This window comes from Zosterops lateralis, assembly GCF_965231275.1.
Source record: "Zosterops lateralis genome assembly, chromosome: 9".
Lineage (NCBI taxonomy): Eukaryota > Metazoa > Chordata > Aves > Passeriformes > Zosteropidae > Zosterops > Zosterops lateralis.
The window spans coordinates 2,614,968-2,638,935 of record NC_139769.1 but is presented as its reverse complement, the minus strand read 5'-3'; the positions used below and the strand labels follow the sequence as shown (position 1 = coordinate 2,638,935).

The 23,968-nt window shown below is 41.9% G+C and overlaps 1 protein-coding gene across 3 annotated transcripts in view; it reads left to right on the top strand.

Annotated features, from left to right (window-relative positions):
• PATJ (PATJ crumbs cell polarity complex component) overlaps positions 1-23,968 on the top strand; it is a 140,943-nt gene that overhangs the window by 82,083 nt on the left and 34,892 nt on the right. For all 3 annotated transcript variants that reach the window (XM_083867477.1, XM_083867479.1, XM_083867478.1), the window contains 4 exons: positions 1,986-2,182; positions 10,040-10,131; positions 17,946-18,018; positions 20,171-20,263. In XM_083867477.1, coding sequence (XP_083723603.1) covers positions 1,986-2,182; positions 10,040-10,131; positions 17,946-18,018; positions 20,171-20,263 — 455 coding nt within the window. The remainder of the gene's footprint in view (positions 1-1,985; positions 2,183-10,039; positions 10,132-17,945; positions 18,019-20,170; positions 20,264-23,968) is intronic.

Genomic DNA, 23,968 nt, shown 5'->3' with positions numbered 1-23,968 from the left:
CTTGGCCTTGTGGGCAAAGAAATCAAACCTCAGAGCTGTGAACAAACCAGGTGTGGCTGTGTCTCCTTTGCTTTCAGGAACACCATTTTTGAGACCCTTCCTAAGAAGACAGAACAGTTTCCAAATCCATGTAGCCAACCACTCCTCTAATTACATGTTGACCCCATTAATTCAGAAATACATTTAAAGAACCATGCAGCTACATGGATTGCCACTTAACACAGTTACATGAATTTTTATACTATCATATAATTGATAGTAACAAACGAGCTTTTAAACTTTTAGTCTTTTTTTTTGGGTTTTTTTTTGTTTGTTTGGTTTTTTTTTTGTTTGTTTTTTTTTTGGTTTTTTTTTTGTTTTTTTGTTTTTTTGTTTTTTTTTTTTTGTTTGTTTGTTTTGTTTTTTTTTTGTTTTTGTTTTGGTTTTGGTTTTGGTTTGGTTTTTTTGTTTTTTTTTTTTTTTTTTTTTTTGTTGGGTTTTTTTTTGTGATGTTCTGATTTTGTGCAGATCTCTGCAGGGCTTTAGCAGCTTTCCAGGGATAACATCTCACCCTGACTGTACACCCTGGGGATTTTGAGCATAGCAGGAAAATGCCAGCCTGTAAATAAGAGGGGAGAGCTGGTTGGTGCCTGTGTTGCTGTCAGTGTGGGTAATTCCTGTGGGTGCAGCTGGAGATGGGAAGCTGCTCTCCATGCCCCAGTGGGCTCTGCGAAGGCACAAGGGGCTGCTGCAGCTGGAACAATTACTCAGGAAGAGCCCTTGGAGAGAAGAGCCACTGGGAATGTCCCCTGTTCAGCTAAATCACCCTGACAGCACAGGGGCTGTGGAAAGAACCTCATCCACCTCATCTTCTTTCTTCTCAGCAGTTTTTTATTCACTTTTGGTTGCCTCCCTCTCACCTTTCCCAGCTCTTTTCCCTCTTTCTGGTTGTCATGGGAACATTCACTACAGCAGTTAAATCATACTATTAAAATATGCTTCCCCAGGAGAGTGGTAGTAGCTAATATTGATCTAACTCCTGCTGCTGACTCAGGGATATGGCTGAACATATAATATCCCTTATTTCTCCTTTTCATGCATAATGCAGCAGTTTCTTTCACCTTGGGCTCTGTGCTAAAGGTGACAGCCAGCCACAGGGATATACTTTGACTTGCTCTTTCAAATGTGTGGCCCAGCTGAAGGGTGCAGGTGGTGCCTTAAACTGGCTTTAAAAATCTGAAAAGGGAAAGCAGACAGGAAAGAACTGCCCTCCCCAGCAATGGTGATAGATGTTTGCAGGCTAGTGGTGAAAAAACATTCAGATTAACCTGTCAGCATCCCCAGCCACGCTCTGTGCTCTGAATAACTTTGTAAATGCATCAAACTCTGTCCCAGGAATGCTTGAAGTGCAGATGAAAGACAAATAACTACCTTAATATCAGGTGAGGCTGCATTTAGAAATGCAATCACTCATCTCCATTGTCACTGACATCTGCTCTGCGTAATCAGCCCGTGGAGTTAAGCAGAGCGTGCTGAGAAGATTCCTGAGTCACCAGGAGGAAGCAGAAGGTTTTTACCTTGAGATGTGAGCTTGCAGTAATGTTGGAGCCATTAAGTGCTTCAGTTCCCCGCAGTGGTTAATTAACCAGCTCGAACTTTACGAGAGTTTCCTGAATTTGATAGGTTTTGTAAGGTAAAGGTGCCTCTGGAATTTCCTTGTTTACCCTCCTTTCAGAAAAGTTTGGCTTTGGAGCCAGGCTGTTGTGCAAATAATTAAAATAGTGTGGGTTTAATGGTGAGCAGTGCTTGCAGCTGATGCTGCATTTCGCTGTGTGACTGATACACGCAGAGCAAATGGTATTTTAGAGTCTGTGCTGAAAAGACCTCTGTTAAAAACACTTCTTTGCTGAGAACCCATAAATTTCTGGCACATCTTTGTGTGTTGTTGAACATCTGCGTGTAACTCACTTTATGCTCTAACTCCCTTTATGTTTTGACCTCCCCAGAAAAAATCAGGCAGAGATATGCAGATCTCCCGGGAGAATTGCACATTATTGAGCTGGAGAAAGACAAGAATGGGCTGGGGCTCAGCCTGGCTGGCAACAAGGACCGCTCCAGGATGAGCATCTTTGTGGTTGGGATCAATCCTGACGGCCCCGCGGGACGGGACGGGCGGATGCACATCGGGGATGAGCTCCTGGAGGTAAAACTGGGTCCTGGGTACACTTTTGGGTGGTAAAATTGTGTCCTGGATGAACTCCTGCTAGTAAAACTGTTTCCTGGATACACTTTGGAGAACTCCTGGAGGTAAAGTTGTGTCTTGGATACACTTTGGGGGATGAACTCCAAAATTGTGTCCTGGATACACTTTGGGGATGAACTCCTGGAGGCAAATTGTTTCCTGAATGCACTTTGAGGGTGAATTCCTGGAGGTAAAGTTGTGTCCTGGATACGGTTTGGGGATGAACTCCTAGAGGTAGAACTGTGTCCTGGTTGCACTTTGGGGATGAACTCCTGGAGGTGAAACTGTTCCCTGGATACACTTTGGGGATGAACTCCTGGAGGCAAATTGTTTCCTGGATGCACTTTGGAGGTTAATTCCTGGAGGTAAAGTTGTGTCCTGGTTGCACTTTGGGGATGAATGAGGTAAAACTGTTTCCTGGATACAGTTTGGGGATGAACTCCTGGAGGTAAAATTGTGTCCTGGATGCACTTTGGTGATAAATGAAGTAAAACTGTGTCCTGGATGCACTTTGGGGATGTACTCCTGGAGGTAAAGCTGTGTCCTGGATGCACTTTGGGGATGAATGAGGTAAAACTGTTTCCAGGATGTACTTTAGGGATGAACTCCAAAATTATATCCTCGATACACTTTGGGGATGAACTCCTCAAGGTAAAGTTGTGTCCTGAATGCACTTTGGGGATGAACTCCTGGAGGTTAAGTTGTGTCCTGGATACACTTTGGGGATGAACTCCTCAAAGTAAAATTGTGTCCAGGATGCTCTTTGGGTATGAATGAAGTAAAACTGTTTCCTGGATGCACTTTGGGGATGAACTCCTCGAGGTTATTGTTCCTTTTAGTTCCTTTTAAGGAGGGAGAGGCATCTTGAACCTTTATTTAAAGCCTGCAAAGTGGAATTAGGTGGCTGAGCAAGGAGCTGTGCTGATTTATGCCAACTGAGAACTTGGCCTTTGGCAGGTAAATGTGTTTGCAGTGAAACAAAAATCACTGGCCTGTGAAAAGCAGTGTCTTGTCAGCAAAGTCTGTGCTCTCAGCATGTTCACAGGCTCTGCGTGGGGAGGGGCTGTTGAAAGGCGGGAAGGGGACAGTAAATCAATCCTTGGAGTGCATGTGTGGTTTACAGGGAAATTCACACTTTATGTTAAAAAAAAAAAGCCCAAACCCCCTCAAACGCCGCCATATGTGTTTTTACAGATGACAGGGATATTCCCCATCCTGAAAATAAATTTCATGCTGTAATCTGTTTTGATCTGTTGCGACTTAAAATACTGATTTTCTTTAGTTGTGTCTGGCACGAGTTCACCCACGAGGCAAGAGAGCTCGTTAGCAAGTGGAGAATTTTGTCTTCACTTTTTCTCCGGTCTCCTTGCTTCACCTTCAGCTTGAAAACTCAGCTTTCCCTTCCCTTCATCTGGTGGTTTTTTGGGCTGTTGCAAAAATGACATTTTGCTGCGGTACCTGCAGTGATTCCCCACGTCGTGATTGCTTCAGTGGTTTTTAAAAAATCATCCATCCCTGGGGATCTTCCCCTTGGAGAGAGACTCTCACTGAGGAGCAGGGATTTGCTGACCTGCTGCTCTCCGTGGGTGGTGATGCTTTGATCTTTCAGCAACTCTCTGTGCAATCAGAAAACCACCTATTTTTTTTTTTTTTTTTTCCTCGCATTTCTCGATTTGAGAAAGAGCAGTTTGACTGCCTTGGGGAACCCTGGGAATAGTCAGAATTGTCCAAGCATTTGTCACTGTCTAACAGTTCTGTAATTAGGGGGTTTCAATACACACAGTACAAAAAGCACTTTTTTTTTTTTTTTTGGCTATAAAAACACCATCATCTGAAGTTGATTTCATTGTAAGTGTGAGAAAAGGTATGAAAGTTTGGGTCATAGTAGACTAGGGCAAGAAAATCGCTTTTTTCCTTCAGAATGTTGTTTTTTCTATCCCTGACACTGGATTCTAATGGTAAAAAAAAAGGAGAATTTTTAAATTTTGGGTGTGTTGAAAGAACTCGTGGCACTGTTTTCTTCTGCATATCATAGGTAGTTCCTGGTAGAGCAGAGGAGCTAAAGTTAGGTACTAGAAAGAGGCACCATCTGGGATTAATCACATATACCTCAGTCAAGTGTATGAGGGTTTTGCACTTCCCAAAGTGATGGTGTTGCCCTCATTCCTCTCCCTGTTAAGTTGGAAATAAAATGTTTGGATGGGTTCTTTTTTCCTTTCAGTAGAAGGAAAGTGAGATTCTCCACCTCAAAAATGCCAAGATTCAAATAAAAACCTCAAGGAGACTTTAGTAACTACCCTGTTTATCTTTGCAGTCCTGTTTAAGATGTGCCACCCGTGGACAGGAGTTCAGTTCCTTATAGGAAAGGAAAAATTCCCCCATCCTTAATTACAAAAGGATGGGTTGTGCATTAGCCACGTGCAGTGAGATGACAGAACTCGTGTCTGGTTGCATGTTTAAAGTACATTTGCATCTGTATCTTTAATTACACCTCAGTTTTCAGTACTGGAACGTCTCAGCAAGAGAAGGAATTCACATCTTGGGAAACCTCTGGCATTCCTGGGATGCCCCAGTTGGACAGTCTTGCTCCATTAAAGCAGAGGATGCCACTGCAGGGTGTGCAGATTATTCCCTGTGGCTTTAGATGGAGCTCAGGTTAATGGGATGGCCATTTAGACTGATAGATATTACCTGTTCATTTTTCTTTTGAACTGGAGTTTGATTGGATTCAATTTAAGGATGTGGGATGCTGCCAGGCTGTCTCAGCTCCTTATTCATAAAACCTTTTGTTGCTGAACTGATGAAATTCCAGCTCACTTTTAGCTTCTGCAAACACCATCAGCCTTTTGGGGCTTGTTTTCACAGCCTGACACTGAGGGAAATGCAGGCCACATAAAAAAACCTTCATGTGATGGTTATTTTTTAATACCTCTTCAGTGATGTATTTTGGATGGAGAAAACTGCTTTTTGAGGGAAGAGGATCCTTTCATCCTACTTTTATACACTTGGGAAAACTATTAGGGTCAGAATTTGGTCCCTGTGCAGGAGAATTTTTTTCCCCAGGACACAAGTTCTGCTTTTCTGTTTTTTTCCAAGCGGAGAAACCATCTGTGGTGCTCCTGCCTGGCTCTCGTGCTGGTTTGGTGCAGGTGTCTGCCCTGCTTCGTGCCTTGTTAGGCTGGGCAAAGTGCTGGGGCTCAGCAGGTTCACCTGGAGCTCTACCTGTGCCTCGAGTCCTGCTGCTCCTCAGCTCTGCATGGGCCTGTCCTGTCAGGAGCTTTTTTCCACTCTGGATAATCCACCCTGCCATTATTATTATTATTATTATTATTATTATTATTATTATTATTATTATCTCCCTGTGAGATAGTCCACTGAATTCTATTAATAAACCAAGCTCGTGCTGTGTTATACCCCTAGAGCAGAGACATCCAAACTGACTTTGTCTCTGTAATTTTAGCTTAACATATAATTGTAAACTGGATTTTTTTTTTAATACAGTTGAAATAAATATCCTGATCTGTGAACTTCAGCAGCTAAGTCTGATTGGAATTCTGCTCTGAAACCATAAATTATTCAGAACGTGATGAATGATTTTTAAAATATCTGGATGACCCAGTGAGAATGCCAGTGGTTGATTACATACTGTAGACACAATATTATGGGTCCTGGAAACCCTTTAAGTGTTCAGGCCGTTCAGAGCCCTCTTATTCTGAATCTCCCTTTCTTTTGGGGCAGAATTTGGAAAGAAACTGCTCATGTGGGTGTGGAGTTTTCCCTGCCCATGGCAGGGGTTGGAATAAAATGAGCTTTAAGGTCCTTCCCCACCCAACCTTTTCTGTGTTTTATTCTGTGAGGCCACAGCACCTCTTGAAAGAGTAAAAGTCAGAGTTCAGAGTCAAAAATCACTGTGGAAGTTTGCCTGTTGTCCATTCTGGACTGTTGCCCAAGAGACAATTATTACATTTTATTTCTTTATGCCGTTTTTGTCATAGCTCAAAGCCAGAGAGCTTTTGTGCTAAATGCATTTTTATTGCTGTTTTATTTTAGGGTGCTTAGATAAATAGAAGTTATGCTTTAATAATATAATAGATACAGCAGTTATTTTGCCCAAGTAAATTAATTCCCCAGCCAAACTCACAATGCCATTTTTGTGCTAAGATGTGGGGGATTGGCATTCAATTCTCAGTTTATTTGTTGTGGAATCACAGAACACAATCACAGAATGGTTTGGGTTGGGAGTGACCTTAAAGTTCATCTCATTCCCTGGACAGGGACGCCTTCCACTATCCCAGGTTGCTCCAAGTCCTGTCCAACCTGGCCTTGGACACTTCCAGGGATGGAGCATCCACAGCTTCTCTGGACAAACTCCAGTGTCCTTTTGGTCCTTCCAGGAGAAGATGCAAATCCCTTTTTTTCCCTGTGCTTTGTGTGCAGGTTCTCCATCCCAGGCTGAGTTTGGGTGGTGATTTCTGAGCTGGCAGCAGGTAAAGCTGAGAGGGGGAGGCTGCTGGGCAGGAGGGCACAGGCAATCTGTGGCTTCCCAATGTCCTTTCTCCACGCTCCCCAGGTGGGGAACCGCAGGGATCAGCTGCCAGCTCAGAGCAGGAGATTTTCTGTCCTTACGGATTTTACGGTCTGTTGATCACTTTAGATGATGCACATGTTTGAACATGTGCCCAGCAAGAAATTTGGTGAGGAGAGGGAAAATTCACTTTTTAATTAGATTTTCTCTCCATTTTTTTTTTTCACCCCATGCTTTTGTTATTTGGGAGTTTGGTGTACTTTATGGGGTTTCGGTATATAAAATTTGACTGATAAAAAAAAGGATTTTGAAGCTTTCCCCATTGTTTCAGGGAGTCTGGTTGTGTCTTGAAATGCTACAATTCCTGTGGTAAGAAGGAACCCAGTGCATTGTACAAAGAAATAATTATTGCAGAAAGCTAAGCCAGTGTTTTTACTAGCTTTGGGGTATCATTTAACTTGATTTTCATAAAAATCAGATGATACTAATTTTATGGATTTCCATTACTGCCACGTAGTAAAAACAGTGTGGGTTGGGTTGGTTTTTTTTAATATCCATATCTAATGTTTCTCTTCTGCAAATTAAAGTTTGAGAAGCAAACAATCCTGGAGATTTTTCCCTCTGAACTCAAGAGCTCGGATTTCAGTGAGTTTGTACTTTCTGCTACTTCAGTTCATGAAACTGTAAACCAAAACTTTTGTAGGTGAAGGCAACAGTACATTTGGGATCCGTGATTAAATCTGCCATAAAGCAATGTGTGATTACATTAAAGGCTGAACTTGTGTGCTGACCTGACCTCGTATCTGCAGCAAGTTTTTATCTTTCTCTGAGCTCTGCTGATTTCCCAAGGACTTATGGAAAGAGGCATTTAAAGAAGAGTTGAGGTTGATTTAGATCAGTTTATTTCTTTTGCTTAGTCGAGGCTTTTTCTTTCCTTTCCTAATCTCTGCTGCAAAAAGTAAAGCACAGATTTACAGGTTTTGACTCCCAGAGTACTATTTGGTTAATCTGACGTGTTATTTTATTTAATTTGAAAGATTTAAAGTGGTGTTTCTTCTGAAATCCTTGATGTTCTCTGTTTTGTTTTATTGAAGTGGGCTTTGGTGTTTTGCTCATCACTGTGGTATCTGCAGCTAACAGAGCATTAATTTATTTTGCAAAAGCAAGTGTGCTTTAAAAAAAAAAAAAAAGAAAAATTAGTACTGGGTGTAATAATTCTGTAGGACAGTCCAAAACCTTGTGGAGATATATTACTTTGATTATGCTTTCATTTTGGAGTAATTAAATAATTATAACTTAGAGACCCAGCTCACAGCTAATTAAATTTTGGACTATTTGATACATGTAGAGAACAGGATTAATTTAGCCAGAGTAAAGACTATAAATTTTAATCTAAGAAGTCTGCTGTTTAGGAAAATTGATGGTAATATAACTAAATCCAAATAATTTGTAAAGCATACAGTATTCCCAGTGAACAATTTATTCTCAAACTTAGAGAAATTAAGTCAACAAACTCACTGAAAATTTCAAGTTGAGCTTGCAGCCAGAATGCAGCTGAACATTCATTTTTGCCACTGGATTTTTAAATTGATGTTCGATTAATGAAGCAAAACCCAGGATGATGCTTCTCACCCTGCCTCTTCCACCATGGCAGTTGCAGACAGAACCATATTAATTCTTTGGGAATGGTGATATTATTTCCTTTTACACCTTTCTTGGGTCCCTCTTTGTACAATAAAAGACTTGGTAGGTAAAAGTTTTGCACTTCAATCCCAATCAGTAATCAAGTATTAGGGGGTTTATTGTTGTCCTTGCATTGTCCTTATTTAACTGATGAACTTGTATCATGTTTTGACCTGCTGAAAATAAGATTTGTGAATATTCCCAGTGTGTCTGACTAGCCCCTATCACACCAGGCTGGGAGACTTGGCCTGTTACTTCTTGTTTGAATGAAAAAAAAAAATCCTTCTAAGATCACAAACCCAGAATCCAATACAAACATCTGCAGTAACAAAAATTCCTTCTATAATCACGACTAAATTGTTCCTGGGCTCCCTTGTCGTTATTGTTTTAAGCAGCATTGGTATATCAAATGTGAATGTAAATATTATGTTGTAAATTTAGAGTGGGAGGAAAAAACTGCGCTATTGAAGCATAGGATTGTTTAGGTTGGAAAAGTCCTCTAAGACACAGAGTCCAACTGTTCCCCCAGCACTGCCAAGGCCACCACTGCCCCGTGTCCCCAAGTGCCACATCCACAGGGATTTTAAATCCCTCCAGGGATGGGGACTCCATCACTTCCCTGGGCGGCTCTGCCAGGACTGGACAACCCTTTCCATGAAGAAATTTTCCCTCTAATCAATTTAAGTCTCCTCTGGTGAAACTTGAGGCCATTCCCTCTCCTCTTGTCCCTGTTCCCTGGGAGCAGATCCCAAGTGCCCCCTGGCTGTCCCCTCCTGTCAGGGACCCCCTGAGCCTCCTTTTCTCCAGGCTGAGCTCCTTTCCCAGCTCCTTCAGCCTCTCCTGGGGCTCCAGACCCTTCCCCTGGTCACACTCCAGCCCCTCCATGTCCCTCTTGGCCTGGGGACCCCAAAACTGACCCCAGAACAGGAGATGCCTCAGCAGTGCCCAGCACAGGGGTTGGTCACTGCCCTGATGCTGTGGCCACTCCACTGCTGACCAGTCCAGCTGCCATGGCCCTGCTGCCCACCTGGGTCATGTTTTCATGCTGAAAGCTGCAGTATTTCCTTGTGTCCAGGGCTTGGTGTCACAGCCTGCTGTGCTCAGGTGAAGATCCATCACTGCAAAAGGGATGCAGCATCACGTCCTTAAATTGTCCTTCATCTCCCTGACTCCCACTCCTGTTTCCTTCAGCAGAACTGAGGAGTCAGCACAGTCTTAGCAGCCAGTTTTCCTAAAAGGCCACAGCCTGCAGGCAAAGTGCAGGAGGGTCTGTCTAAACATCTGTGCTGTTGTCACATCTGTATAATTCTCCTCAGATCAAGTTGTTTTCCAAAAATCTGGGAATAATCCTTAAAACCCATTCAAGGGATCTGTGGGGGAAAAAAAAAAAAAAAAAAAAAAAAAAAGAAAAGATTTATCTCATTTGTGGTTTACTAATAACAGTAAATTAGCTCTGCATTGGTTCCTGTTTCATATAGATCAAGATTTGGAGACCACATTTTCTTTTGAGTCTTATCTCCTTATCCCACAGTAAACTTGGAAGTCTTGGTGGTATAAATTAGAACAAGGTGTACTCCTCCACTTACATGAAAATCATTTTCTTTTAACAGATAAACAATCAGATCTTGTATGGAAGAAGCCACCAGAATGCTTCTGCAATCATTAAAACTGCCTCATCAAAGGTCAAGCTGGTTTTCATAAGGTAAGAACTGTTCTCACCAAAACATTTGTTGCACTTTTAGCCTATTCCATGACATATTTACATATTTAGCCTGCTTTGCACATGCTGAACTTTCTCAGTTCTCTTTGAAGCTGAATAAGCCTTTTCCCTGATTATTCTTAAAGAGTTCTCCATTATAATGTAAAAAAAAAAAAAAAAAAAAAAACAACAAAAACAAACCAAACAAAAAAACCCACAAACTTTCTGATGGAAATGAATGCTTATTTTAAGGGTGTCTGCTGAAAATTTGAGCTATTCCTCTTGGGCTTGGGAACTGCTTCTCCCACAACTTCCTGAAGTTTTTTTGGGATGGTTCAGCACAGGGTTGGAGAGGGCAGCTTGTTCATCCAGCCAGGAGGGAGTGGAAATGGTGCAGAGACTTGGGATTGCTGGGAGAGGAGCAGGGATGGAGCACATGGAGCATGAGCTGGGTGAAAGTCTGAAGGATACCTTTGTGTGGGCATCAAAAGAGGATTTTGAAAGTGAGCAAGGGCTTGTTTGTACAGAGGGGAAGCCTGACTTTGCCAAGGAGCACTGGGGTGGATTGTGTGGGAGGGAATATGCTAAAACATCCTTTCATCTGCATAAAAATTACATGTGGGCATTTTTCTTTTTGCTCCAAGCATGAAAAATCTTTCCTCTTTGTACATGAATTAAAGACACCTGCATGCATTCCCTCAGCAGTTCAGGAAGTGTTGCTCTTCTGACCCTGGGCAGGAGGAGGTCTGGGAAGAAGCTGCCTCTTTCCCAGGATTTCTACATGCTTTAACAGGCTGGCATTTTATAGATGTGTACTTATGAATAAATTCCAGCTCTGACTTCTGTTGGGCACTTCCCTCCCCACCAAGCCATGCCATTTTATGAGGTGGTCTTCCCACCAACACATACATCACACTTGATATTGTTTTATATTCCTGGCTCATCCCCAGCCTCCCTGTGAACAATGTAATAATCTGTGGGTGAATGCATATAAACGTGTACATTTACTGCCACGGCTCTGCCTGGTGCAGCGTGCCCAGGAATGATGGAAGAGCAGCATTAGCACCGTGAGGAATGAGTTCTGCTCTCCTTGGCAGCCCAGAGGATCTGGAGGAGATTGATGCTCCTGCCTGCAGCTCCCCTGTTATTTCCCCCCCAGCCACTGAGGATGAAACGTCACGTCCCACGGCTGCTCACCGGTGTTTAATTGCCTGTGGAAAATGTGTCTGGTTGGGAATTCCAGAGGCAAAACCACAACTTGTGGAAGCCCAAGCCAAGAGTGGGGGCTCCAAGCAGAGCTCCAGGGAAAGGGCCTTGTCAGATCCACCTCCCATGGACTGGAGATCCTTGGTGTGTCTTTTGGATCATATTTGAAGACACAGAGGTCGTGCAGGTCCTTCACTAAAATTCTCCTTTTTAGATTGTGAGTTTCAAGGTGAAAATTTGTCTCAAATATTCAAGAGACACCAGAAATATTGGAAATACCATTGGGTGATTCTTGTTTCCATCTCAGAGTTTAAAAAAAACCCCAATTTCTACTTTTAAATGCTGCTGCTGAGCTTGTAAACTTTCCATCTTCCCAAGAGCACAACGTCTTCTCCTTGCTCTTGGCTTTGCACTGACAGCTGATGGGTTTGTTTGCTCAGCCCAGGCAGCCACTGGAACAGCAATAAAAGGGAATTCTCCCACTGAGAGGATGTCCTTGGTAACTGGAGCACTGCCCCAAATGTGGGGAGAGAACTAATGTCCCTTTTTTTCTGATTAGTGTGGTCCAATTCCAGCAAAGACAAATTAGACTGTCTCTCTTAAATGTGGATTTTAAGGACAAAGAAGGATTATTTGTTCTTCTCATGCAAAATATGTTCCATGAGCCCAGTCTGCCTTGGTGCTTCCCATTCCTCCACCCCAGACCACAAACCCAGTGGATGCTGCTGAGTGAAAACATGAGCTGTGGCCTTTTTGTGCCTCTGGGTGTGTTTTGGCTGCGTTACACCACAGCTCACCATAGCAAAATGACATGGACTGCAGGAGCTGAGAGAGAAATTAATTTGTTCTTCATGTTCATAAAAATATGAATATTCTCATTTCACCAGTGGAAAAAACCTGAGTAGATTGTAATTTTCCAGAAACACATCAATCCACAGCCTAAAAAAGGTCCTGTCTGAGCTGATTCAGGGCGTAAAAGCCAAACTGGTGGAATTTTTGGGCTATTCCAAGTGCCCTCTCTGATACCCTGAGGCCTTTTTTCCCCTGAGATGGAGGATGCTGGGTGATAAGTGTGCTACTTTCCACTTGGAAGCAGGAAACAGCATCCAGGTTTTCCTATTCCTGGTGTTTTGGTTCATGTGCAGGGCAGGGGGATGTTTCCATAAACTCCTTAATCAGTTGTGAAAGAAGCCCAGAAATTCCTGGGCACAGAAAAGCCTTTCTGTGAGAGCTGTAATAACTATCATTAAATAACTTCAGAGAATCACAGAAATGGTTTGGGTTGGAAGGGACCTTAAAGATTATCCAGCTCCAAGCCCAAATTTATTTCTTTTTCTAGACAAAGATAAAGGATAAAAGGTATCCTCAGCCTTTTGGACTTTTTGCTGAAATACTGACTTTACCATGTGTGCTATAAAAGTCTATTCACACATTTTTACACCCAGGTAGTGTTACAACTGCATTCCCACCCTTTCCTGGAATTTTTGCTGATGAGACACAGCTCAGTAGCTGTTGTGAGAATCACAGACACCCCCTTATGTCTGAAGGTTTCTCACTCTGCTTTATGAGCATCTTTTCCTCAATTAAGTTGACAATGATTATTTAAAACAGTTGATTTTGGCCACATTCCAAAATATAGGTCTTAAACACAGCCCTGTTTCCCAGTGGTCTCATTAATTACTTGAGCTTCTAAGAGCATCTAAAAGATTTGCAGCCTTAAGTGTCACTTTCCTTTTTTTCAGGGGCAATAAGGGATGCAATGTCTTAGTTGCCTTATAAAATTCTTGCTCTGATTCTTCAGCAAGAATTAACCAGGTAATGATATGAGAAAGGGACTTGATTCTTTTAGGAGTGTCTGTGCCTCAGTTCCCAAAATAAGGATGTGTTTCTTACCCATTCCATCCCTGTAACAGGCATAATGAAACAATATAATTACATTTTACACCTGGAGTAGGAAACCCAGTTTACATCAGAATGCTCTTTGACAGTGAGAATTTTATGATTCAGCAAATTCATTGGGTTTTTTTTTCCATGCTCAATTAACTGCCTTTAATCTGGTTTGGTGCTTCAGTGCTGGTATAATAAGCAGATCAAATAGAGCTGAATGCTTGAATCAAAGTGAATTCCACTGATTTCAAGCCATCCTCCCATTGTGTTTGCTCCTGTGAGTCATTCTTTGGTCTACCTTTATCCCTCAAAAGAAAATTGCCTTGTGCTGTGATGAGCCATGAGAAATGCTTTAATAGTGAGGGATTTTTTTCTGATTTCAAATACCATCTGTTGTCTGTCCTGAGCCCTCCCACACTGCAATCACTGCTCTGATATTGCTGCTTCCTGCTGGTGGGATTGCAAAGCCCACAAATCTGTCAGCCAACCCCTCCTTCCATTTCCAGGTGTAATCTCCTGTTATTTGTGGTGATGTGCAGAGATCCTTCTGCTCCAAGGACTGGGGAGTGTCTGAGCTGTTCAACACTCTCCAGTGCTGTGGCTTTGACTCTTCTTTCAGTGCCTCCAGAAGTGACATCTTACGTTTAGTGCCACTCTCAAATACTGCCATGCTTTAGAAATTACTTTTACCTTTGTCCAAACCTACATAATTGGCCATATTTTAAGAATATAAACTCCTGTTTTCACTTGCTCTCACTGCTGCGGTTCTTTCATGTGGGAAAGCTTTAAAAATAAGCCCTTGCCAGGCCCTCTGTGTGTGTGTGTGTGTGTGTGTGTGTGTGTGTGTGCAAGTTTGAACTTTTCCTGTTTTCTCCAGAGCTGTTTCCTCCTCTCTGTCATACACATGTGGGAACAGGCACACGGTGCAGGAAATTCAGTAATTTGGGCTCCTTCAAAACCTTTGATGACCTAAGCTGCAGTTTATATGAATATTAGCTGTTCATTTAAAATACCTGTGTGCCTGTGGCTCTCATGTAATTGGGAGTGGAGGGAGAGGAAGTGCAGAACAAGACTCTTCTTGCTGCTGTGGGAGAGATTTTTGGGGAAGATGCACAACACCAAGGTCCTGCCTTGTTCAGGAGAAATCCAGTGTGTCTGCTCAGTGTGCAGCTTCCCTGCAGCTCCTCTTTTCCAAAGGAGCTTCTGGAGGGAAGACAAAGATGAGAAAATACAAAATCTTGATTTTTTTTAATTTATTTATTTATTGTAACTTAACAAGCAGGACATGGACAATACAAAGTTTTGATAATCTGCAACACTTTTTCCCCTTACAGAGGAAACATTTATTCCCTTGTTCCACAGCTCTGTTCTGGCTGAGATTTTGTGTCACTTCATACAAGCTATTGGGTTTTTCTTCTGCTGCTTGATGTATTCCCACAAAAAGCATCCACAGCCCCTTGCAAAGCTGCTGTCAAATGCTCTCTCAGTGTTGATGAGCTGAGATATTTTGGCAGGAGGTTCTTCTCCCTTGGTTTAGGCATCCAGAGGACATCTGGAGGTCTGTGATGAGTCCAAAATTCAGGAGCCCCCAGAGAGCAATTCAGTGTGTCCTGTGATGAATTAAAATCCTTCAGGTGCTGGGGTTGCCCCTCTCAATGGGTCTGGTTTGGGATTTCTCTTGGTTTTACCTTGCAGCACCCACCTTCAGCTTCCTGCAGCATGGAATCCCTCTGGATTTGTATTTGCATGTTGCTCTCTTTAGGCTTCTTTTGCACCAAGTTTTTGTAGTGTTTAAGTCAGTAATGAATGTGTTTGTCTTTGCTTAAGCTGCAAAGGTGCAGATGGAGCAAAACATCGGGAGTTTTTATTTTTTTGGTCTGCAGGACAGGATGGGGAACATCCAGAAGGTCCTATTTAGACTGGAAAGAAGTAAAATGTAGTTAGGAATGAAGCCTTTATCTTGAATGTAAAAGTTTAGACACCTTAACCCTGAACAATATTGAGCACCAGTAACTGGGAACAGCTTTTTTGGAGGTGGTTCTGGAGCAACTGTTGGCAAATATGTTGAATGCTCGTCTGCAGCCCCTGTAATTTGAATATGATGTTCAGACTTCTAAGCTGTCTGCCCCTGCATCAAAAGAAAATGATTGCTCCTTTCAGTCGTAAATAAATTCACGTTTTAGTTGAGGACACTTGGGGAAGTGGAGAGCAGGAACAGCAATTTATTATTAGATCTGTCACTTTAAAATATATTCCCACTTTGATTCTGCTTTGAAGCAATTCTCCTTTGAAGCAGCATTAAAGTATTTAAATATGTACGAGTCCTAGCAGGGGGAGATTACAAGTTGTGACACTGTGTAACCTTGGGGTTGTTTTATATTTTTGCATTTTTTTTTCCCCAGGGAATTACCATAACTGTTTTTTTATTGCTCAGAATAAAAATGGCCATCTGCTTAAAGCTGCATAAAGTTTGTTTTTTTTTTTCTCCACTGAGGGAACAAAATACAAAGGTGTGTGTGTATGAAGTGAAAACTTGTTTGGATAATTAATTATACCCAAGTTTGTCATGAAGCTTTTGTCTTGCAATTTTTAGGGTATTTCTTACAAAAGCTTATATATATATATATGTGATATATATATATGTGTGTGTGTGTATATATATGTATAAATATCTGTGTGTATATATGTGTGTATATATATATGTATATATATGTGTGTATATATATTCCTCTTTAATATATATATATTCCTCTTTATTTCCATGTTTGCTCCTAATTGCACAGCATGCAGCCTGCATTGTGAACTGCAGAGTGGGGTTGGTTTTCATGCTGATTGTGCTCCACACAAACTATTGTCAGAGAAAACCTCTGCAAGTCAAGGAAAAAAAATCAGAAAATCTCTGGGCCTCTCCTGTGCTGATTTATTCCTGTAGGTTAGAAAAGCACCAACCGTAATGAGATCGATGTCTCACGAAGATAAGAGCAGGGAAAATGTCCTTGCCCAATATGCCCCGTGGGGTAAAATGCACTTGGAAATTGTGAAATGCTGATGAAATCCACGGGCTTGGTGCCCTGCCTGTCCTGGCCCTGCATCTCTGCACCATGAGCTCTCTCCCAGCCTGGGTTCTCACTCTTGCAAGGCTCTGAGCAGGGCCAGGGGGAGAGGCTGGGAGCCAGGACAGCTCTGAGCAGCACCCAGCCAGCTCCTTTGAATCGTGTGGCTGTGTGGTTGAAGATAAGTAAATGAATTCACCAGCCTTTGCCTGCAGGATTTATCATTTCCAGTGCCTGTGACTCCCCTTCTCTGCTGTGCTGGGAGCTGGTGATTCAGTGTTGTTTCTCAGCCATCACAATGTGCCAGCTCCGTGTGTTTTAACCCCTTCAGGGGGGAAAAAATTAGACTTTTTTTTGTTTCAGGCACTTCCATAAAATGTGTTTAAAACATATAATTAGTCTAATAGTTCCTTCCAGAAATTAAAGAGGAAAAGATCCTGCTCGTGTCACAGGAACATGGAATGTAGTGAAGAGGAGCAGAAACCAGACCTGGCAGAGCCTTGAGAAGTCACTTCCTTCCATCCAAGGGCTGTGCCTGTGGAGCAGCAGCATCACTGGTTCCTCCTGCAGAAAGGCTGGAGAAAGGACTTTGTGAAAAGGCTTGAAGTGATAGGACAGGAGGGAATGGCTTTAAGCTGACTGGGGTAGATTTAGATTGGATTTTGGGAAGAAATTCTTCTTTGTGAGGGTGATGAAGCCCTGGCACAGGAATTCCTAGAGAAGCTGTGGCTGCCCCTGGATCCCTGGAAGTGTCCCAGGCCAGCTTGGACACCCTGGGACAGTAGAAGGTGTCCCTGCCATGGCAGGGGTGGCACTGGATGGGCTTTGAGGTCCCTTCCTACCCAAACCATTCTGATTCTGTGATGATTTCCCTTAAATGATATCACTGAAGTTCATCTGTTACCTGGTTTCGTTTTACAGAGGCCAAAAAAATGCAGAGCTAATTCCAGAAAACAAATCAGTTTAAATGGCAGTCAAGGAAAAACATCAGCAAGGCAAAGCGCTGTTAAATAAAAAAACAAAGTAATCAAATGTCAACTTCAGAGGTGTTTTAAGGAGAGAGAAAAAGATGCCATAAATCATAAGCATTTTGGAAAAATAATTCACTTTATATGTAGGGAGAATCTATCTTCATCTCCTCTTCTCCCTGCACTTTATAAAATCTCTTCCAAGTTTTTGCATTGAGTCTTTTAGAAAAGACCAGAGCAAAAATGAACAAAAAAAAAAAAAAAAAAAAAAAAAAAAAAAAGAAAAAGCAATATGTTATTGCTTTCATTACAGGTATTGTATTTCAGCAACGTGAATGTGAAACTATAAACAAGCAGTTTACAGATGTAGAGACCATTAAAAGAGGCCAACTAAGTGTGAGCACATCTATGGATGTGTAGGGACCATAAACTCCAACTGCATCCTCTGCTAATCCACACAAAATTAGATTTCCAAAGGGCAGGATGTCAGTGTGTCCCAGGTGAGCCTCCTCTGGCCCCATGGAGGGACATGATCTGTTGGGGAGCAAGGAACCAGAGCAGAAATGAAGTGATTTTCTAAACTCTAACTCTGGTAAGAAGCAGTGAAGGTATTTTCTTCCTGGGCAGAACCAACTCAAAGGAAAAGTTTGTCCACCCTGCTTGGGTGTCTAACGTGGTGTTGTTTGGTTGTTTTGTTGTACAGAAGTGAAGATGCTGTCAACCAGATGGCTGTCACTCCCTTCCCACTGCCTTCAGGCTCCCACTCTGCTATTGAGGTAAGCTTTGTGGGCTGTTATTTTTAATTAGAGACTGCTAAATTGGATAGATTAATCATAATTAGCAGCTTGTGAGAAGTTCGAGCACCTCGTCTAATTAAACCCAGGATCATGAAATGCATTGGGTAGAGACTTTGGCCTAAATAGGTTTATTTTCCTCTGTCTCTTTTTTATTGATCTGAGCATTACTGACAGTCCTACATGGCATTAGCAGCAGGTATTAAATGGGTACAGGAGGCAGAGAAGGCTCCACATTAAAACCTTGCCACCTCCTGTCCTGCTCCTTTTTTAGCTGGTCGTGGTGAGGCAGTTTTGCCTGGAATAACCTTCCAATGCAAAAACCACCTCAGTGTGGTGATGTTGCCACTGTTTTTTCATGATTCTTGTTGCTACTTCAGCCCCAGTGCAGACTGATTGCTCCCCTGTGCACCAGGAATCCCTGCACTCACCACGCTCGTTATCATTTTGACATCTCAATACAGGGTAACTAAATTTTCCAGATAAACTACACCGTTAGCCTGGCTGTTGCTTTTTTTTTTTAATTCTATTTCTCTCCGAGCTAATAAAGCAAAAGATGTTTTGTAATTCAATTGGGGCTTGGTCTTGCCTCAATAAATTCATGTGCATTGAACTCCTGGTATTTCCATGAGCGTGGCTGGGATCCCTCAGCACGGGGCCACGGGAGGTAACGCTGGATTCATCTCCTGTTTACACTCTTGCTGTTGTTTTCCAAATTATGTTACCACTGATGGCTGCTCCTTGCAGGGCCCAGTGCTGTACAGAGCAAGAGCTGCTCATGTTTTATTTGAGGCTGAGTCATTTTTGGACAGTGCCTTGGCTTTTCCTTCTCTCCTCCACACCAGCAGCATGTCCCAGGTGCAGCTGGTGCTTTATAAATTTCTCTACATTTCACAGAATTCATTCTGGTTTTGTTGCCTCTTTAGTACCTGCATTTGTTCCCAGATTTGTTTAATATTGGTGCCTTCAAAGCTTTGTTTAGGCACATTCTGTATTGTGGTGAAATGGCTGTAATTAGACTCTACCAAAGTGTGTCTTTGTCTTTAGCAGTAGATGCTTGTGGGTTGAGTTTCAAGCATTAATAGCAAGTTTTTACTATTTACATTATGTTTGTTTTATAAGTAAATGCAGGTTTTTGCTTCTAGCTGGTATCTTTTGATTATATAAAATCAACATAACCAAATATAGTGATGTTATACAGAAGTTTAACATTGCTTTCTTTGGCAGCTCTTCCTCTCTTTAAATAAAGAAAAAATAGCTTTATATCTTAAAATTATATCTTCAAATATCTTCGAAATACCACATAAATATTTAACATTGTGTGTTACATGCACCTTACATGTAACTTGTCAGATCACATTAAACAGCCTGGCTGCTGGAATGGAATATCAGAGTTACCATGGATTACTGTGTTAGTTTTCTTCAGCTTATCTCTTGATCTTTATCTTATCTCTTTATCTGCAGCTTATCTCTTTATCTTTGTTATGTGAAAAGTGATAAGCAGAAAATACACCTTAAATCAGGGACAGGGTAAGGCTGTGTTGTGGTGTGATACTGTAGCCACCAGAAACAGAGAATATCAAATATTGATTGCTGTAAAATACGTTTTTAGACATTTCAATCACCAGAAAGCGACAGAGTGAGGGTTGTTTTTTTTTTTGCAACAGAGGTGCTTTGTCCACTCGAGTGGTGATCACTGGATGGGCTTTAAGGTCCCTTCAAACCCAAAACCATTCCCAGTGATTTTCCCAAGCTGTTCAGACTGTGTGGAGGAAATTGGGACTCCTTTCACGTGCTGAGCGTGTGACAGAGGTCTGGAGAAAGGCTCTTCATGCCAAGTCTACTGATAGGGATTAGTCTGGCCTTGAGAGCTGCCCCCAAGTGCAGTTTTGGGAATATCTTGTGGTGCTTTTTGTCACCCAAGTGGGGAGCAAGGTCTGCCTTCCCAGACTTGCATCCCTCATTCTCCCCCTGACACTGGGAGCCTTTACTTGTGGATCTTTCCACCTTGTCATGCTGCCCCTTGGCTGAACAAAAACCCAACAAAAAAGGGTAAAACTGTGTAATTTTTCTGTTTAGCTGTTATGGGGGGCCAGAGCCGTGTTTAAAATCTGTTGTCAATCCTTTCTCCCAGGACCACAGTGGCACTGAACCTGGAACTGGTGAGGAAGACCCAAGTCTGGAGGTTGTCATGAAAAGCTTGGCTGATGAGGAATCCAACAAAGCTGTGAGTGACTCGAGGCAATATTTAATGATGATCAGAGTTTAGAATGTGGGGGCTCACTGGGCTTGATTGGTCCTCTCTGCCTTTTTATTGGAGTGTTGCAACACTTTTGTTAAATAATATCCAGTACATGTAAAAGCAGAATCACACTCAGCTTTGCATGCACAGCCTGTTTTCATGAGCTGAGCACTCAGTAGTTTTCATGAGCTGAGCACTCAGTATCACTTGTTAAAATACCAAGATAAAGAGTTTTCACGTAGCATTTTGGCCCTTTCTTGGGTTCTTGGTGAGTGAGGGAGGGGATTGAGTTTCCACTCCTGCCATCCATGTGTGACAAACTTTAGGAAAAGCCTGGTCTGTAAATCATATTCTCATTTATATTCGTAGCTTCATAAATTCTGAGGCCAAGATGTCTATTATCATAATCTAGTCTTGCCTCCTGAATAACACAGCTATAGAGTTGCTCTCAGTGATTTCTGCATTAAGGCCATAACTTGTGGTTTAATGTGGTTCTGTCAGTGTGCACTGTCATAAATACTGAACTTCTCATTGATACAGATGGAGCTTTTTGTTGTTTAATAGGTCAGGATCATGCATTATCAGGAATCTGGAAGTCCTTCAGGGTGCAGCTCTGATCTCTTCTTTTTGGACACTGTTTAAAGTTTAAAACGGAAAACACTAAACATGACTAACCTGGAGGTACCTCAGAATTTGCTGAGAGAGTCTTTTTGCTGCCTACTCCAGTTTCAAGGAGTGCAGGACTTGCTGTGTGTCCTCAGCTCAGGAAACCTGACATTTTCTGGATATTTTTCCTCTTAGATGTCTTCTTCCCGCTCCATCATGTCTCTTGCCAGGAGTGTCTTGGGGGTTGCAAATATAAATTGAATATACATAATGCTCTGTAGCTAGTAAGTGTTTAATTAATGAGTCTGCAAATTCCAAGAGTTAGGAAGTGTTATGTGCTATTCAAGCATCAGAATTAATCACCCATGGATTGATTTATGTCCCTAATGGATTACAAAAAGGTTGAGTTATTGCTCTGTGGTAGCCCAGTGCAGATTCCTCTGATGGGCTGGAATATAAATGAATCAGAGTTTCCCTGTATGTATTTGCAGGTGTCACTCACCTGGTTTTATTGGAGTTCTTGCTCAACTTGGCAAGAAATTTTAGAGGGATTGCGAGGTAATACGAGAAATTGCTCAAAGACTGAAGCAGATAAAAAAGATATAAAATATGTTACACAAAAGTGAACTATTGGTGTGGGCTCTGGTGCTGTGCAGCTCTTTGAGTGATGTTAGAGGAGGGGTGAATTTAATGGGAAAAAGAAATTGCAGCAATCCAAGGTAGGTGTGAGGAGAAGATGCCTCTGGAATCACAGGAAAGCCAGAATATATTGGCAGCTTCTTTTTTAATCTTGGAGCAAGAAAGAAGGGAACAGTGGAGCCAAAGGGCACAAGTTGAAAGGTAAAGGAAAAGAAAGAAAAAGAGTTGTCCAAAACAGAGCAATGGCAGAGAGGTAAGGAAGGCAAAGGTCTGCACTTAGGAAAGTATTGGAATTCCTGTGCACCCAGCTGCTCATTCCATAATGCCTCCAGTTGGGCCAGCCCTTGGTTTAGGGGTTTAAATAGATGAAAAACAATGGCAAAAGCCAGTTTCATAATCTCAGAGTGTTCTTACCATCAGGATTTTAAAACAACATAGAAAAAATATTTCTATTTCTGAGTGGATCTCAATTTTAGGAGTCTGCTGATGGTTCTGGCCCAAAGGGAGTGGGTTTGTAGGCACGACTGGCATTAAGACTCTGACTCTGCAGTGCAGCACAGCAGGAACTGGTGGTTTAGGGAAGGGAGATTTGTCCTGCAGTCTTGTAGTGACTGTGGAAGCAAAAACAAACAGTGCCTTGTTTTTGATAGCCTGATGTTGCTACCAGAGCCTCAGTGCTGCTTCACCATTGTTGCTGAATTTCTCAGTCATGTGTCAGGAGAAATCAGGAATGCAAAAGTCAACAAGTAGGATCAAGTTCACTGAGTCAATAAGAAGTATGTGCTTATCAGCAGAGATCTTCCACAAGTTTGTACAGCTCAAAGCATGGGCAGGATGTCTCACCAAGTGACAGCTGTAATAAAAGGAAAGTTAAAAAATTCACATCATTTTCTATTCATCTGTTGCTGATAAATTTGTCAGTCTCTCACAACATACTCTTTGTTGTCACTTCATCACTTTAAAAGCTATAAAGTTTTATAATGGACATCATTGTAGGCTTGGATGATAAGAAGGGGGAAGGAAAACAACTTTATTTCTGAACTGGAGCCAGTGGAAGTGTGAGGCAAAGTCTGTGTGTTTATTAGCTGAGGTTTGAGGTGGCCTCATGGAAGGTCCTGGCTTTCTGAGGGTTGAAGAAATCTGGTTTTCCATAAGGTGTCCTTGGAAAAAAAATGATGGAAGGGGGTTTGAGATGCTCTTGGAAGATTTAATCTGACAAAGTGAAAATGGTACATGAGAATGGATTCATTTGCCTTTAAAGGTTGGAACTTGGAGCAATAATTTGTCCTCACCACAAACAGAAAACACATCCTTGAAGCACTGGCAGAGAGGAGGGGCTGTGTAAAAGTGCTTTTGGATGGAGCTGAGGGGGTTGAATTCGATTAAACCAGTTGGGCTGCAGGCTTTTGACAAATGCTGAGTGTATTTGGTGCTTAATTTGTTCAGGTACCTCCAGCACAGCCTCAGTCAAAAGATCAGGGAGAAGTAAATTTGGTGCCTGGTGCTTACTTGTGGTGCAAGATGAAGCTTTAGATTTCAGTCACATATCACAATGAAAAAGGGAAGCATGAAGTCATTTTTCATTGCTCATTAAAACAGTCTCTCAGAAAATGACAAAGCAGTCTTCCCATTTCTCCCCTGACACCTCTGATAATACAATGAGATCACCACTTTATCTTTTTTCCTGTTATCCTTTGGGATAATAGTTGCAGTTGTAGAGTTATAGCAAGCTTGGAGAGAAAAATGCAAGGGGTAAAAAAAAAAAAAGTTCCTGTGGGAGTTGGCATCTTTTAACATAATAGAAGTCCAGAAAACAAGGCCAGTATTTCCAAGCTGAGTTACCAACAATTCTCTTTACCTTTTTAAAAAGTAGACATTGTCATCTTAATTAGAAATCCTTTCTCAGATGCAGAATAACTTTTGAATATTTGAAAAAGATTTGAGGTAATCTTTTGGAAGTTGGTCCTTAGTTTTTCTGCAAACTGGGCTGTTTATCAGGGGGTTTTAACATGGGATAAGAAAATTAACTGTTACTTGGATCAAAGTGGCCTAAGTTTAGTGAAGATCTAAAAAGGGCACTGTACCTGTCTGGAAGCAGTTGTAGAAGTAGGAGATAAAAGTATATTTTTGTGTATTGCAGAGGTACAGAAATAAATTAGGCTACAAGTGGAGCCAGTGATTGAAGTACCATTGTCGGAGATCTTTTTAATGAGGATAGAGGATGTGTTTTAAGCAGTTGCTTTATTCAGGAGAGCCAGAAAAGGGAGAGGGAAGAGAGAGCAGATGACTTGGAACCCCTTCCTGCTGTGGGCACTGAGGGTGTCCTTACACACAGCCTGGGAATTGCTGTGAGAGTGGATTCATTCACACTCCAACACGATGTGAACCTCAGGGAGATCTGACTGCTGGATGGGAACCATGTGTAAATATCACCTTTTGTTGAAT